Here is an 18,648-nt window from a genome sequence, read left to right on the forward strand (position 1 = left end):
AGATACAAAAGGAGCACTTAAAGATGATAAAGTCATTGTGGAGAAACTAAATGAATTCTTTGCTTCAGTCTTCACAGCTGAGGACGTTAGGGAGATTCCAAAACCTGAGCCAGCTTTTGTAGGTAACAAATCTGAGGAATTGTCACAGATTGAGGTGTCACTAGAGGAGGTTTTGGAATTAATTGATAAATTTAACAGTAACAAGTCACCGGGACCAGATGGCATTCACCCAAGAGTTCTGAAAGAACTCAAATGTGAAATTGCGGAACTACTAACTGTGGTTTGTAACCAGTCCTTTAAGTCGTCTTCTGTACCCAATGACTGGAAGATAGCTAATGTAACGCCAATATTTAAAAAGGGCTCTAGAGGTGCTCCCAGCAATTACAGACCAGTAAGTCTAACGTCAGTACCCGGAAAATTAGTTGAAACAATCGTAAAGAATAAAATTGTCAGACACATAGAAGAACATAAATTGTTGGGCAAAAGTCAACATGGTTTCTGTAAAGGGAAATCATGTCTTACTAATCTATTAGAGTTCTTTGAAGGGGTCAACAAACATTTGGACAAGGGGGATCCAGTGGACATAGTGTACTTAGATTTCCAGAAAGCCTTTGACAAGGTCCCTCACCAAAGGCTCTTTCGTAAATTAAGCTGTCATGGGATAAGAGGGAAGATCCTTTCATGGACTGAGAACTGGTTAAAAGACAGGGAACAAAGGGTAGGAATAAATGGTAAATTTTCAGAATAGAGAGGGGTAACTAGTGGGGTTCCCCAAGGGTCAGTCCTAGAACCAATCCTATTCAACTTATTCATAAATGATCTGGAGAAAGGGGTAAAAAGTGAGGTGGCAAAGTTTTCAGATGATACTAAACTGCTCAAGATAGTTAAGACCAAAGCAGACTGTGAAGAACTTCAAAAAGATCTCACAAAACTAAGTGATTGGGCAACAAAATGGCAAATGAAATTTAATGTGGATAAATGTAAAGTAATGCACATTGGAAAAAATAACCCCAACTATACATACAATATAATGGGGGCTAATTTAGCTACAACGAATCAGGAAAAAGATCTTGGAGTCATCGTGGATGGTTCTCTGAAGACATCCACGCAGTGTGCAGCAGCAGTCAAAAAAGCAAACAGGATGTTAGGAATCATTAAAAAAGGGACAGAGAATAAGACGGAGAATATCTTATTGTCCTTATATAAATCCATGGTATGCCCACATCTTGAATACTGCGTACTGATGTGGTCTCCTCATCTCAAAAAGATATACTGGCATTAGAAAAGGTTCAGAGAAGGGCAACTAAAATGATTAGGGGGTTGGAACGGGTCCCATATGAGGAGAGATTAAAGAGGCTAGGACTTTTCAGCTTGGAAAAGAGGAGCCTAAGGGGGGATAGGATAGAGATATAAAATCATGAGTGATGTGAAGAAAGTGAATAAGGAAAAGTTATTTACTTGTTCCCATAATATAAGAACTACGGGCCACCAAATGAAATTAATGGGCAGCAGGTGTAAAACAAATAAAAGGAAGTTCTTCACACAGCGCACAGTCAACTTGTGGAACTCCTTGCCTGAGGAGGTTGTGAAGGCTAGGACTATAACAGCGTTTAAAAGAGATGGATAAATTCATGGAGGTTAAGTCCATTAATGGCTATTAGCCAGGATGGGTAAAGAATAGTGTCCCTAGCCTCTGTTTGTCAGAGGATGGAGATGGACGGCAGGAGCGGGATCACTTATGTAAACATTAAAAGTCAACATTTTGAAGTGGCATCTAAAAATGCACCTTACCATACATATATGTGTGTGTGTGTGTGTGTGTGCGCGCGCACACACACACGCACTGCTAACCACCTGCATTTGCACACATGATCAGGTACTCATACCCTACCATCCCCAAGCACTGCATGGGCATTTTTAGAAGCCAATTAAAGATGGAGAGCCAAAATTGCAATCTTCTTGAAAATACTTGTGGGTGCATTAAAAGGGTTAAAAATATGAAGACTTGGATCAATGCTTAATAGTATCCAAAGTCAGTGGAAATGAACACCAGGACTGATTCTGATCTCACACTGGTTTAAATTGAGTTAAGTGGAGTTACACTGTGTAAAATAAGTGTAAATCAGGGCTGACTCATGCCTAATGTCTGATGTTTTCTCTACTTACTGCAGGAACAGCAGTACCTAGAAATAAAACTTCCTGAACATGTTTGCTGAATTTACTTTCATGAAGAATCATGGGCAAGACGCAAACTCTCTAATAAATTAGCATTTTTTCAATAGAAGCCGGGTGTATATTATTATTTTCCAAGTAATACTTTTTGCCAAGTCAGAACAAGCTATTTTCCTGTGTAACAGGTTTCTTATTTTTCCAGGATTTGGAAGAGTTACAGAAACAACTTACCTCCAGACTACTGAGTACTGAAATGTCGGGCGCTCGTAATTCAGACTACCAGACCTTAGAAGATTTAGAAAGGAAAGAGAGAGAATATTCTGAACATATCATAGATAATGTACCTATATCATTTTTTATTCATCTCTATATTTCTAAATTAACATTGTTCTGTTGATAGGGGAATCAATATTTTTTTTCTTTGTTATCACTAGTCCAGGATCAGTGTTTTAGAAGTCCACTGATCCTGAAAGCATGTGTACATTCGTCTAGCAAAGTGTTTCTAACTCTGGCCAGCAACTAGCATCTTTCTTTTCTGATTCTGGTTCACTGGTTCTTGCACAATACATAGAGATGTCAAACGCTTATTACTTTGTTGGACTAGTAAAATATTTCAAGCCCTTGTATAATATGAGCTGTTAGATCTTATCTTACTTTTTCCCCCAACCTTAATTTAAATATGATTTTAGGACCTGATATATCTTTTGAGCCACTAAGAGAATTAGTTACATATCTTGAAAGATTACCGGTACACTTTTATGTAAAAGATATTTCAGTAAAGGTTGACTTAGAACTGTATATCATAATGTAATAGATTAATGCTTTATATACCAAAATCTCAGATTAGCTATATCTTCAGCACTGGTATGAAGTGCTAGCTGTAGTCGTTCTCAAGACAAAGGCTGCTAAAATCATGTTGGAACTGAAGTGGCATTAGAGTGAAATAAGCAGGCTGGTAGTCAGAATTAAGTGATTATTCTAGTTTTCATTCTTAGTGCATTTTCTGTTTTTCAAAAATCCACTGTTGAAATAAACCATATAGGCATAGACTCTAAGCTCTTTTATACCCATCTGAGCTCAGTGGGATTGTACTTGTGCAATGAAGGCAGAATTTGGCCTGTAATATTTTTCCTTACATCTGATGCTCACTTGTACCATGTAAAGTATGCACACTTCATAGATAAATGTGTGATGCCAACTGTGTCCACATATCTATTCAAGTGACACCATCATAGGGCCTAATCACATCAGCTATACCATCAGTGGCTCGTTCACCTGCACATCTACCAATGTGATATATGCCATCATGTGCCAGCAATGCCCCTCTGCCATGTACATTGGCCAAACCGGACAGTCTCTACGCAAAAGAATTAATGGACACAAATCTGACATCAGGAATCATAATACTCAAAAACCAGTGGGAGAACACTTTAACCTGTCTGGCCATTCTCTGACAGACCTGCGGGTGGCTATCTTAAAACAGAAAAACTTCAAAAACAGACTCCAACGAGAGACTGCTGAGCTGGAATTGATATGCAAACTAGACACAATCAACTCAGGGCTAAATAGGGATTGGGAATGGCTGAGCCATTACAAACATTGAATCTATCTCCCCTTGTAAGTATTTTCACACTTGCTTCTTATCAAACTGTCTGTACTGAACCATCTTGATTATCACTTCAAAAGTTTTTTTTCTCTTACTTAATTGGCCTCTCAGAGTTGGTAAGACAACTCCCACCTGTTTATGCTCTCTGTATGTGTGTGTATATATATCTCCTCAATATATGGTTCACTCTTTATGCATCCGAAGAAGTGGGTTGTAGCCCACGAAAGCTTATGCTCTAATAAATTTGTTAGTCTCTAAGGTGCCACAAGTACTCCTGTTATTTTTGCGGATACAGACTAACACGGCTGCTACTCTGAAACCTTTCATAGATAAACTTTTTCAGTTGGCATAGTTAAAGTGTTACTAACACCTCAGTAACTCTTCTGGCTACGCTGCTTTGCACAGTATAACACATTTAAAGTGCTTTTAAATGCAAAAATGTAATTTTACTGTTGACATTTGATCCTCATGAAATGATAATTTTTCAGTTCAATAGCACTAGAGTGTCAAAATTAATTCCTGAGCCAGAAAACCTGGAGGTGGAAAAAGATCTTATTTATCTAGTCTGCTGGAAAATAAGAGAAGAATCACTCAGACTGTCTTTTTCTCTCCATTTTTTTCAACATTTGAGTTAATTTAGTGTTCATGAGTATGAGAGACCAGTCATAATGGCAGGCTATGTATAAGCTTCCCCACACTGATCTGCCAGTGCACTTCAGTCCTGACTAGGGGTATGTCTACACTACGGGATTAATCCGAATTTATATAATTTGAATTTGTAAAACAGATTGTATAAAGTCGAATGTATGCAACCACACTAAGCACAGTAATTCGGCGGTGTGCGTCCATGTACCGGGGCTAGCGTCGATTTCTGGAGCGTTGCACTGTGGGTAGCTATCCCATAGTTCTCGCAGTCTCCTCCGCCCATTGGAATTCTGGGTTGAGATCCCAATGCCTGATGGGGCCAAAAACATTGTCGCGGGTGGTTCTGGGTATATCCTCCCCCCTCTCCAGGAAGCAACGGCAGACAACCGTTTCGCGCCTTTTTCCTGGGTGAACAGTGCAGACGCTAAACCACGGCAAGCATGGAGCCCGCTCAGCTCAAGACAGCAGTCATGAACATTGTAAATACCTCGCGCCTTATCGTGCAGTTTATGCTGAACAAGAACCTGGAAAACCAGGCGGCGAGGAGCAGGCTACGGCAGCGCGGCAGCGAGAGTGATGAGGATATGGACATGGAATTCTATCGAACCGCGGGACCCGGTGCTTTGGAGATCATGCTGTTAATGGGGCAGGTTATAGCTGTGGAACACCGATTCTGGGCCCGGGAAACAAGCACAGACTGGTGGGACCGCATAGTGTTGCAGGTGTGGGACGATTCCCAGTGGCTGCGAAACTTTCGCATGCGTAAGGGCACTTTCTTGGAACTTTGTGACTTGCTTTCCCCTGCCCTGAAGTGCCAGAATACCAAGATGAGAGCAGCCCTCACAGTTGAGAAGCGAGTGGCAATAGCCCTGTGGAAGCTTGCAACGCCAGACAGCTACCGGTCAGTCGGGAATCAATTTGGAGTGGGCAAATCTACTGTGGGGGCTGCTGCGATGCAAGTAGCCAAAGCAATCACTGAGGTGCTGCTACGAAAGCTAGTGACTCTGGGAGATGTGCAGGTCATAGTGGATGGCTTTGCTGCAATGGGATTCCCTAACTGTGGTGGGGCGACAGATGGAACCCACATCCCTATCTTGGCACCGGAGCACCAGGGTACCCAGTACATAAACCGCAAGGGGTACTTTTCAATGGTGCTGCAAGCACTTGTGGATCACAAGGGACGTTTCACCAACATCAACGTGGGCTGGCCTGGAAGGGTTCATGATGCTCGCGTCTTCAGGAACACTACTCTGTTTAAAGGGCTGCAGCAAGGGACTTACTTCCCGGACCAGAAAATAACCGTTGGGGATGTTGAAATGCCAATAGTTATTCTTGGGGACCCAGCCTACCCCTTAATGCCATGGCTCATGAAGCCATACACAGGCAGCCTGGACAGGAGTCAGGAGCTGTTCAACTACAGGCTGAGCAAGTGCAGAATGGTGGTAGAATGTGCATTTGACCATTTAAAAGGTCGCTGGCGCTTGTTACTGACTCGGTCAGACCTCAGCCAAACAAATCTCCCCATTGTTATTTCTGCTTGCTGTGTGCTCCACAATCTCTGTGAAAGTAAGGGGGAGACCTTTATGGCAGGGTGGGAGGCTGAGGCAAATCGCCTGGCTGCTGATTACGCGCAGCCAGACACCAGGGCGATTAGAAGAGCACACCAGGAAGCACTGTGCATCAGAGAAGCTTTGAAAACCAGTTTCATGACTGGCCAGGCTACAGTGTGAAATTTCTGTTTGTTTCTCCTTCATGAAAACCCGTCCCCTTTATTGACTCATTCATTCTCTGTAAGGAACTCACCCTCCCCGTTCCCCCAGCTTTCTTTCAAAGGAAATAAAGTCACTATCGTTTGAAAATCATGTATTCTTTATTAAGTGATTATAAACATAGGGAGAGAACCAACAAGGTAATCTGGGTGAGGTTTGGGAGGAGGATAGGAGGGAAGTAAAAGGCCACTGAACAAATTCAATATAATGACAGCCTTTTGGTTGGGCTGTCCACTGGGGTGGAGTGGGAGGGTGCACGGAGCCTCCCCCCCCGTGTTCTTACACGTCTGGGTGAGGAGGATATGGAACATGGTGAGGGGGGAGGGAGGTTATGCAGCGGCACTCTGTCATCCTGCTGCCGTTCCTGAAGCTCCACCAGACGCCGGAGCATGTCCGTTTGCTCACGCAGCAGCCCCAGCGTTGCAGCCTGCCACCTCTCATCTCGAGCATCCCTCATGACCTCACGTTCACTAGCATCTTTCCTAAATTTAGATACAGTGTCCTTCCACTCATTCAAATGAGCTCTTTCATTGCGGGTGCATTCCATTATTTCCGTGAACATGTCGTCTCGCATCCTCTTTCTACGACGCCTTATCTGAGATAGCCTTCGGGATGGAGGAGGGAGGCTTGAAAAATTTGCAGCTGCTGGAGGGAGGGTTGAAAAAAAGGAGAGAAGTTTTTAAAATGATACATTTTACAGAACAATGCTTATACTCTTTCATGGTGAAAAACACTATTCACATTACATAGCACATGTGATTTCAGTACAAGGTCGCATTTTCCATCTTAATATTGAGTGCCTGTGGCTTTGGTGTTAGAGATCACAGACGCAGGTCCGGGCAACAGAATTCAGCTTGCAGGCAGCCATGGTAAGCCATTGTCTTTCGGCTTCTGCGCCCTCCTTTCCCACATACCAAGCAAAGCCTGTTGACTGCTGCGGTTTTCCTGTTAACCTTCAGCAGCAGAAAACAAACTAACCCCCCCCCCCATCCAATTCTCTGGGATGATCGCTTTATCCCTCCCCCCACCGCGTGGCTGGTATCAGGGAAGATCCCTGCAGAAACCAAACTAACCCCCCCGCCCCCCCCGCCATGAATTCTCTGGGATGATCGTTGTACCCCTCCCCCCACCGCGTGGCTGGTAACAGGGAAGATCCCTGCTAGCCAAACGCGAAAAGCTCAGGGCCAATTCCCCCCCCTGCGCTTGGCTAACTGCAGGGAAGGATTTCTTTTCAGCCACAGGCAAACAGCCCAGTAGGAACGGCCACCTCTGTCCCCTTAATTAAATTCCCGTATTTCAACCAGGTTACCATGAGCGATATCACTCTCCTGAGGATTACACAGCAAGATAAAGAACGGATGTTGCTTGAATGCCAGCAAACACCGGGACCATACGCTGCCAGGCTTTGTCAGGCAATGATACCAGATTACTTGCTGCAAGCATGGCGTGGTCAAGTGTCCTACCATGGAGGACGGAATAAGGCTGCACTGCCCAGAAACCTTGTGGCAAGGCTTTTGGAGTACCTCCAGGAGAGCTTCATGGAGATGTCCCTGGAGGATTTCCGCTCCATCCCCAGACACGTTAACAGACTTTTCCAGTAGCTGTACTGGCCGCGAATGCATCCCAAGTCCTCAGGGCAAAGCAATCATTAAAAAACACTTGCTTTTAAAACAAGTTTTATATTTTAAAAGGTAAACTCACCTGAGGTCCCTTCCATGGGGTCATGGTCTTGGATACTGGCTTGGGAGGGTTGGGAGGGTACTTCAGTCAGGCTGAGAAAAAGATCCTGGCTGTTGGGGAGAACGGAGTGCTGGGTGCTCTCTGCAAGCTCGTCCTCCTCCTCCTCCTCCTCTTCCCCATCCGCAGAATCCTCAGGTGTAGCTGATGAGACTATCCCCGACCCGGAATCCACGGTCACAGGTGGGGTAGTGGTGGCGGCCCCCCCTAGAATTGCATGCAGCTCGGCGTAGAAGCGGCATGTCCGCGGCTCTGACCCGGAGCAACCGTTTGCCTCCTTTGTTTTTTGATAGGCTTGTCTGAGCTCCTTGACTTTCACGCGGCACTGATCTGAGTCCCTATTGTGGCCTCTCTCCATCATGGCCTTGGAGATTTTTTCAAAAGTTTTGGCATTTCGTCTTTTCGAACGAAGTTCTGCTAGCACTGAATCCTCTCCCCATATAGCGATCAGATCCAGTACCTCGCGTACGGTCCAGGCTGGTGCTCTTTTTCGATTATCGGCCTGCATGGTTACCTGTGCTGATGAGCTGAGCTATCTGTGGTCACCTGTGCTCTCCACGCTGGACAAACAGGAAATGAAATTCAAATTTTCCTGGGGCTTTTCCTGTCTACCTGGCCAGTGCATGCGAGTTCAGATTGCTGTCCAGAGTGGTCACAATGGTGCACTCTGGGACAGCTCCCGGAGGCCAATACCATCGAATTGCAGCCACACTAACCCTAATTCGAAATGACAAAATCGATTTTGGCGCTACTCCGCTCGTCGGGGTGGAGTACAGAAATCGATTTTAAGAGCCCTTTATTTCGAAATAAATGGCTCCGTTGTGTGGACGGGTGCAGGGTTAATTCGATTTAACGCTGCTAAATCCGAATTAAAGTCATAGTGTAGACCAGGCCTAGAACAGCACATATATCCTAGCCCTGGGCCTCTCTGACAGAGAAACTGACAGTCATTCTGACATGTTTGGTAGTTGTGAAATATGCCAGCGTGAACTTCTATGGTTTTCTATTTAATCTCTGTTCCTTTCACTTGATAACACATGTCCGGCTGACAGAGATAGAAGCATGTGACATTTCTTGTGAGACTGTGAAGGCAATCCTTTAAAGAACTTATTGTTCAATATTCTACAGAGTTAATCATGTGTGAAACGGATATTATTAGTGTCATCTAGCCTTACTGAGCTTCATGGGACAGATCATTAGCTGATGTAAATTGTCATTTAATGGAGGTATGATAATTTACATCAGATGAGGATCTGCCTCCATGTGTGGAATCGTAGCCCTGGTCTACACTGGGGGGGGGGGGGGGGAATTGATCTAAGTTACGCAACTTCAGCTACATGAATAACATATTGAAGTCGATGTACTTAGATCGACTTACCATGGTGTCTTCACCGTGGTGAGTCGACTGCTGCCACTCCCCTGTCAACTCTGCTTGCGCCTCTCGCAGCGCTGGAGTACAGGAGTCGATGGGAGAGCACTCTGGGGTTGATTTATCTCGTCTAGATTAGACGCGATAAATCGATCGCTACCCGCCGATCCGGCGGGTAGTGAAGACATACCCATAGAATCATAGAATATTTGGGTTGGAAGAGACCTCAGGAGGTCATCTAGTCCAATCCCCTGCTCAAAGCAGGACCAATCCCCAACTAAATCATCCCAGCCAGGGCTTTGTCAAGCCGGGCCTTAAAAACCTCTAAGGATAGAGATTCCACCACCTCCCTAGGGTAACCCATTCCAGTGCTTCACCAACCTCCTAGTGAAATAGTGTTTCCTAATATCCAACCTAGACCTCCCCCACTGCAACTTGAGACAGTTGCTTCTTGTTCTGTCATCTGCCACCACTGAGAACAGCCTAGCTCCATCCTCTTTGGAACCCCCCCTTCAGGTAGTTGAGTGGAGTTACACATCACATCACAGTTACTATATTATGGAAAGATTCTCCTTGACTTCAGCCACAGGCCCTTGAAGAGCACCTCTCTTCCCTCAGTGCTATAAGGTTTTTCCTTTCCTCACCATACACAGCAGATTGGCACCTCCAAAAAAAGCACCTGGAATTTCAAAGTACAATTCTTGGCTGTTTTGGGGGACATTTAGTAGCACAAATCCCGTTGAAAGTCAAGTGCCAGCTGCTATTCACAATCTCCCCCTTAATTATTATTATTACTATTACTAATAAAGATTTATGATGATAACACCTAGAGCCCCAGTCAGGACTGGGGCACCCTTGTGTTGCAGCAATATATAACCATTAGATGGCTGGACACTGCACAGACCCAAGCCCCTGTCCTGGAAAGCTTACAGTATAAGGCCCTGATTCTACAGATGTACATGTGTTTAGCTTTATACATGTAAGTAATCTCACCAAAGTCAATGGAATGACTCACATGTATAGAATTAAGCTTGTGCACAAGTATCTACAGGATTAGATCCTAAAGCTGGTGATCTGTAGGTGGGGCATACACCTTTCTAAACCACATAATATGCTTACAATTTCTGAGAAGTTAATATAATGTTTACAAACTCAATAGCTGCAAAAAACCTCAGCTGGTGAAAAACTTCTGAGTTTTAAACTAAAATCTTGCTACACATGCACTCCTACGCTACAACATTGATAATAAAGTAACTTGTTAGAAAGAGATGACTGGTTATTAGCCTTTCTTCTATCCCCAATTGTAGTAATTAGTCCAGAGGTCCCCAAATTGTGGGGCGCAACCCCCCTGGGGGGGGTGCAGAGGAACACTTGGGGGTGTGTGGCGGGGCCTGGGCCAGCTCCCATGGGAGATAGGGAGGGGGCACCACCCAGACCCCTCCAGCCACAGCTCCACTCCTGGCCCCAGACCTGCCCCTAGCTGCAGCCCCAGCCTCAGCCCCTCTACCCCTTTCCATGTCCCCCCTGCCTGGGAACCGCATCCCCGCTCCCGGCCCTGGCTCCGGGGACAGGGGGTAGGTGACTCTGAAAAGTTTGGGGACCACTGAATTAGCCTATTTTTAGTGTGTTGTGTGTGAGGAGTTCTTTTAAATAGCAATCTTAAATAAAATTGTATACACTAACCTCCATGAAGAGTCAGAATTAGCCAACAGGTACCATACGCTGGTATCTGACATTACCCAGGGTGCGTCGCCATGTTTCAAAATATGAGATTTTTGTGAAAATGGTTTTGCCAAATGATGACTTTTTAATGGCTTCATCTTGAATTACAATGATTTGCCTCCCATAATAGAACACATCTCTGTGTTGTAGGGTAATTAATTTCTCAGGTTTTTAAATATTATGGGGGGTTTTTTAAGTAAAGGGGGAAATAACTGATGTGTTTTAATTCCTACTCTGCAGATGGAAGCTTTCTGGAAGCAGGCAGACAAAGCCGAGCAGTTTCTCCTGAACCAGTCAAATTGCTCAAGTGCCAAAAGAGGAAAGATAATGATGAATCTGACTGAGAGAATGATTGCAGTAGAAGGGTTATTAAGCCAGTCTCAGGATTTGCAAGCAATGGTAAAGTACAAGAGGAGAGAAAGCTGAAGAGAGACTGAAACAGTCAATCCTAACTCAGAGCATAATGAGAATGTGTAATGTTTATGTCAATCAGAGTTTATGAATTAGGTAGACAACTTACCAGCTGTGGCCTGTTTACTTTAACCTGTTATAAGGAGACTAGCTTTCTCAGTAGTTTGTAAAAACGCTTAAGTGAGTGACCTCTCATTGCTTTGATTCTGGTTCTGAAAACACGACTATCCAGTCATGGTGGAATAAAAATGCTCTGCAAGATTTTAATGAGAGCAATGAGCAAGCAGCAAGAGCACTACATCTACAGATGTGGAAGGGAAACATTAACCTGCGCATTGAGACATCTTTTTTGTATGTATTCTACCATGCCTGGATGGCCATACTTCAAATTAAGAAGGGTTCCGAGTGCACTCCTGACTTCCTTTGGAATTGAAGACCCTCAGCACCTCCTACTAACCTGGCCTTGGGAGAGGAAGCAATAACATTTACAAGTGTATTCATTTTAATGCAACATAAAGCGCATACTGTTACGCATAATTAACCTGTCATTGGACCAGATCCTTCTCAGTTATACAGGCTATTATTGTGGAGTAACTCCACTGAAGTAATTGGAATTATTCTGGATTTACAGAAGTATAAATGAGATCAGAATCTAGCCCACTATGGCCTCTAGATGCATTTTTTCACCCATAAAATATTTAGTGGTTAGTAGCTAATGATTTATGATCGTGCAACGTGGGAGTCAAATAAAATTAATGACCCACACTGGCAAATAACCTTTATAGGTGGTCTCTCTGCACCATGGTCCACTAAGCTTCCATACATGGACTTTCCTCAGTTGTGCCTGGTTCAATATGAATGTTCAGTCTAAATGGATTATTTCTTATGTTTGGGTCCAACATTTAATAAGTTTTTCTACCTAACGTTGCCTTCATGGACCTTCTAGCTCTTTGGAGAAGGACCATCTTCTCCTTTAGTTGCAGTAGTTGCTAAGGGTCACCTTATCATGCTGTCTGGAGTGGCTCACGACCATGAGTGCCTGTCTCAGGGCAGACTGTCAAAAACAGGGCAGACATCCCAAACTGGTGGTGTTTTCTATAATTAGACTTCACCAACTCTGTAACAGATGTGAACTTCTGGATCACTGTAACAGTCTTACCATAGAGTCGCAGACAGTCCCCATAGACTTTCCAGTCTATCTTACCACCCAGGCAAGCTGGACTTAGTGATACAGTAAATGGTCACTTACACCAAAAATCACACAATATTGAGGTTGCTTCCAGTCCCAAGAGACCAGTCACTTACCCTAGATCAATTTGTATCTCAGATCTTACACCAAAGACAACACTTGTAGCCAGTCCTGTAATAAACTATTTAAAGGCTTATTAACTAGGCAAAAAGAAATGGTTAAAGCAAGCAAACATATACACAAAGGAACCATCCATGATTCCTAAAGATGACAGTAAAGTGATAATCTGTCAATTCAAGATATCCCCACAGCAGACCCAGGGATAACCCTTGGGGAATCTCTGCCTTTGTTTAATGTCTCTGGCCCTGTGAGAGTTCAAACAAGCAAAGAGATGACAAATTTTCTTGTGACCCTGTTTTATCTTTTACATTTGGCCTTACTGTCCATGATATGAATTCCCTTGCACATAGCATTTCCAAGGTGTGATAGGGCCAGTCACAATCCTTTGTACTGTGATGTTTCTCAATGGCCCATTTAATCTTGATAGGCCTCCTTAATGGGGATGGACGATTCCCATACCTGGGTTCACAAGTTCAGAGCAAACACTTTTAAAGTTATAAAGCATAACTTACATATTTCCTTATAGCATGGAATATAGCCATTACAAGTGAGATTAATGCATGCAGCAATTTACGAGCATTTCACAGAGTCTAAACACTAACTACATTCTTTTAAGACGAATACCTATTTTGAACAAAACTAACATATAGGTGAGCTGGTTTGGTTTCCAGCTATGAGTTTGTCAGTTCTTAGCTAATGCCTACAGCCTTGGCTAGAGCTGGCACTTGGTTTACCAGCATCACGTACCTCTCCCCATCTCAAGCCATTATATAAGCACCACTAACCCGAAGAGCAAGATTTTTTAGATGGGTTATGAACCTGGGTTTCCTGTGCCATAGAGTAATGGAAGTGGTCTGTAATGACTTTTATTTTTCAATCATTTACTGAGCTACTCTGTTTTATATACCGTCAGTAATCTCAGTGTATTAGGACTCACTCTACAATGGTATTGTAGTCCTATAACCGTGCTCATTCTTAAATGAAAACTGACCAGCTGGGCAGTATTTTAGGGGGAAAAAATCCTTAGATCTTATCCTTTTGCTCCATCTAGTGAAACTTTTCCCCCTCAGCATCAGCCTGTGCTGAACATTGAAATGTGCAGTGCTAACTTATTATTCATGTTGCTTCATTCATTTTAGATTTATTTTCATTGCTTAAAGAGCCAGGAAGCACTGGATGGAAAATGTAGACAGCTTTGCTTAACCCGTTCCATGGTGCAAGTGAGCACACACAATCAAATGAATGGGTCGCTGGAGGAAACAGTTTGTCTAGCGTCACTGTTTTTTGTCTCTTGCATCATTCAGTATTGAATGGGTTAATGAAGGGCTCAGTGTGTTGCAGAGATTCAGCACTCTGCCTGCACTTAATTTTTTACATATTATTTTTGTTTTGTTTTCAGGACATTCAGGAAAGAATATTTAATTGGGAGCTAATGGTGAAAATGGTTGATTTTTTGAAGACAAGGATACAAGAAGAAACTAAATGTAGACTAGATGCTGTAGCTGGCATATTGGACCAGTTAACTATAAAGAGCAACCTCTCTCTTTCGCAGAAGGAAGAGCTTTTAACAGGCCTGCACAAGGTTTTCTGGGAGCAAGTAGCACATTACAATAATGGTAAGTACTTTTTAAACAGACATTTCCGACCTTCATCTTTAAAATGCATTGACTTGTGAGCTTTATTTTGATATTAACTTGTCTCACTTTCCCATGAAGAGTAATAACAGTGCATGAAATCTCACTCTTTCGAAGCATATTAATGGATAAACTAGGAATGCTGGCCCAGATGCTCAAAGGAATGGAAGTGAGGAGCCTAAATACCTTTGAGGATCTGGACTACTGTTCCTAGGGAGGGTATATGCTCTGGAACAGGGAGTAAAGCCACCTAGGCCTTGTTCCTGGCTTTGCCATCGACTTGCTGTGTGGTCTGTGTAATCTCTCTTTGCCTCATTGTGCCCATGTGTAAAATGAATATAAGTCACATCTACCTCACAGGGGTATTGGGAGGGTTTTCTAATTAATGTTTGGTAAGGGCTTGGAAATCATTGGATAAAAGGTGTTCGTAGCGTCATAGAGTTTAAGGCCAGTGGCGGTTGCGTAAGTGCAAAGCATTGTGTTATGTTCTCCTACCAGCAGATGAACTAGGAAAGTTTAAAACAAAAACACAGTTGTGGCATCAGCCCTTTATAAAAGGCCATTTGGGGGTGATAAACGCAATTCAGTTCATCTCTCCGTCTTCCTGAGGTTAAAATGAGTGTTCAAATTTAGATTTCGAGGGATAAAAAACCCCCAAAAGAAATAAACTAACTTTGGGGGTGGGGGCATTTTAGCTCTCTCCCCTCCCTTCCCCCACCATGACATTTTGTTTAAACAGGTATTTTGTAGCTAGAAAATCTGGAGCAGAATGGCTCACTAACCTGAAGTCCCTCACCCATTGCAGAAGCTGGGATCTCCCAACAAACTAACAACTCCTGGTATATCAGGTTCCCCAGTATGCTTTTCGAGGGCAGGATGAAAGAGCCTTGTTTTGATATATTCAGTGCCATACACATGCAGGGAAATAGGCATGGTAGGCCAATATTTTCAAAATTGAATAATAATTTTTGGAGCCTCAATTTTGGAGTGTGTAAATTGATACTCCTTAAGGAGGCCTGGCTTTAAGAAAGTACTGAGCAACCTCCCCCTGAAAGACAGGACTCTTTAAGTTGTCTTAAGTTGGACACCCAATACTTCAGGCAACTAAAATTACTAGTAATTTGAAAACTGGGTCCTTAGACTCTCTTCATGCAGCCATGGTTCTCACCAGCTCCCATGTATCAAGGTCCTGCATCTATTTACAAGATGAAAACTTCTGATCCTGCAGCTCACAGTTCCTTTGGCCCCGCTCTGCATTTTCACATCCCTTAGTGGGTTTTCACTATCTACAAGATTGAACCAATCTTGTCCCCCTACTGCTAAGCCCATATGAATAGATGCCCACGTAATAGTTCCCACTTAATATGGATGAATGCTGACTCTTGGCCACAGAGCTATAGATGTCTTCCCACCCTACTCAGGAGAGAGTGAGGAGAGTCATGGAGAAGAGCTCTGTAGTTTACTTTGCAGGCTCTCCATTGTTTCCCGTGCCTCCCTGCCCCATGGTTGAGGTATGGAAGGGGGGTAGGGGATTTGTCCTGTTCTGATTAACAACTGTTCTACTTTGACTTAAATCAAAATACTTTGGCAGACATATCTATCCATAATTATCGCTCTACTCATCACATGTGAGGAATTTATTACAGTTGTGTATTTGATTTTTTTTAAACTGACTTTGAAGCCTACCGAGTTTTAACGTATCTTGGAGTGATGCAAGTTGAATTTAGGAATCAGAGTTCCACTGTCATTAATGGGAGTTGTGAACCTGTGCATTGCTCTGAATATTTACCACTTTAAATAAAGAGTATCTACTCAGTTAGGAGCAAAGGTTTAACATATCACTAAATTATTCTGTATTGATTTAATTCCGTGGTTTGCCACAAGAGTGTTTATGTCTCTAGTCCTCTTCATAACATCTCGATTCATGGGGAATCTTTCCATTCAACTCATTGGGTCAAGCACCAAGTGGGGCAAGGAGGGAAGCTGGTTTTATATATTTATATTTGAAAGTAAATATTTGCTGTCTTTGTTAAATAACTTTGATTCTAAAGTGATCAGTCTGGGGTAAAACCCATTGTCTGCTAGAAATGCAAAGCTGGCTTTCTTAGGGTAATTGAATCTTTAACTGCCCTATTGGTATGCTGTCCATGTCAAAGCTCCAGGAGCTGAAGAGCCTAAATGTAAATACTCTCACTGGAGAGTTGCTCGTATTCTCAGCTAGTTTTGAATTGTGAGTTTTGCCATATCTAAAGGCCATCAATCCCCATTCCGCAGGTTTTGTCCTTTCTAAAAAAATGGTAAGTAGTCATATGAATAACAGTTTAAGGAAAGGGTTTAATGGATGCGCCTTGCTAGTTCTTTAAAAGGAGGACATATATGCCTACCTCGGGGCTGCTGTGTGTTTCTAAAAGTAAGCCCTTAAATTTTGTTTGAGTTCATTCCTTTTGTTTTTCTCTCAGTCGTATTTGCATTGTTGCAAGACAGAGATGCAGCTGATAAGGCGTTAGTTTTATGTGAAATAGGTACTTTTGTCCATAAGAGTACACGCATATTAAGCAACCTCCTGTATTAAAAGATTATCTCAAACGTCTTGCATACAAGCCCTCCCATTGACATAGCACAGTCTACACTGGGAGTTCAGTTGATAGAACTGCGTCGCTCAGAGCTGTGGATTTTCCACACTCCTGAGCGACGTAGTTAAGCCAACATACGTTTGTAGTGTAGACCAGAGCTGTTTTTCAAAATGTTTTTTTTAAACCTCCAAGGTTAGTGTAGACTTTGGGGGTGGAGGGAATGGGAAAAAACACTGCACTATCTAGATTTTTATTAAAGACTTTCAGTGCATTTTCAAATGATTTGTCAGGGAATTTATGTTCGTCAGCAGGCTGATGTTTATAATAAATTAGCACTGGGCATGAGTAATGTGCAAAGTTTATATAATGCACTGCTTTATCTCCCCCCAACAAGGAACTTCTCATAGCTAAAACACCTTGATATGGTGGCAGAATAGCTGCCACAATGTAACATTCATTTTCTGTATTCATTTTTAGCTGCACGGTTTACTTGGGGGAGTAGTGAATTATTGAGGTATCTATAGGAAAAAAAGGTTAATATTTTTTGAGGGGCTTAGGTGAATACCAGATGAAAAGACAGATGTGAGGGAGGTTTGGATAGCAGATGTCTGGATCTGCAGGGAAAACTCATCTGGAGCCGTGGAGTGTCTGAAAGTTAGGCCTCAAATGTCTCAAGCTGGCAACCCCCCCACACCAAAAAATAAAAATAAAAAAAAATATCAGTGGATACTGAAAGCTTTGGCGTAAGTGACTTGTCCAAGATCATGCAGCAAGTCAGAGGCACAGCCAGGAATAGAACCCTGAAGTCCTAGCAGCCAGTCTGGTGCCCTATACACTAGACAGTGTTGCTGCCCCTACAATAGAATATATTTTTTTCAGAAATAAAAATCAAACTTGAACACAGGCTTTTTTTTTTTAATGTATCCATTTTTAAACCAGAAATGAAAGTTCACACACTTATTTTCCCAAAATTATAGCGTTGTAACACCTAATCATTTACATTTTATATTCCAGAATGTGTCCAACAAGGTAAAGACCTAATCATGAAACTCCTGGCATGTCGTACAAGGAAGATAAGAGAGCTCAAACAAGCTCAGAAGGATGAACAAGGGGATCTGCTCAGTAAAGCTCAGAAAATAGGGGAACTTGATGAGTTTCTGAAGGTGACTATGTAAAGATTTATATTCACTATTTGGTTTGTTTTAGGGCCATTGTAACGTTCTATGAAGCTCTCTCAGTCCACCAGAACTGTCAGCTTGTGTTGTCATTTGATGTGTCTACAGTAGCCTAGGGCAGAGTTGGGGATGGGGGGCAGGCCTATGCCCCAAAATACTAGAGTCGGCTCTGCTTGTTAACATTTTAAAGCCCTCTCTGAGATTGGGACTTCGCCACCTCTTGCTTGGGCAGCTGCCATACTCCTAACTCTTCTATAGACTCCCGGGGTACATCACTTAATCTCTGTCCCTCAGATCCGCCTCATGTAACATGGGAATAATAATACTTCCAATGTGTTGTCTTTTGGGATTTTGAGTTCTTCAGGGCTGGGAATCTCTCTTATTTTGGGTATGTACAATGCCTGGCCTGGCAGAGCATGTCTGGGGCCTCTAAGTGCTAATGTAATACTACTAATAAGGAATAATAGTGCTATGTTTGCACCCTCCATTGCTATAGCAACTGCTGCAATGGGAACTCTCATACTGT

General features: G+C 42.9%; 1 protein-coding gene across 1 annotated transcript in view; it reads left to right on the top strand.

The window, feature by feature from the left end:
* Positions 1–18,648, top strand: part of EVC (EvC ciliary complex subunit 1) — a 97,219-nt gene that overhangs the window by 28,785 nt on the left and 49,786 nt on the right. Inside the window, exons 7-10 of the mRNA XM_065405510.1 lie at positions 2,375–2,512; positions 11,261–11,419; positions 14,140–14,356; positions 17,962–18,110. Of these exons, the coding sequence (XP_065261582.1) occupies positions 2,375–2,512; positions 11,261–11,419; positions 14,140–14,356; positions 17,962–18,110 (663 nt within the window). The remainder of the gene's footprint in view (positions 1–2,374; positions 2,513–11,260; positions 11,420–14,139; positions 14,357–17,961; positions 18,111–18,648) is intronic.

Source organism: Emys orbicularis, chromosome 5 (assembly GCF_028017835.1).
Source record: "Emys orbicularis isolate rEmyOrb1 chromosome 5, rEmyOrb1.hap1, whole genome shotgun sequence".
NCBI classification, from domain to species: Eukaryota; Metazoa; Chordata; order Testudines; family Emydidae; genus Emys; species Emys orbicularis.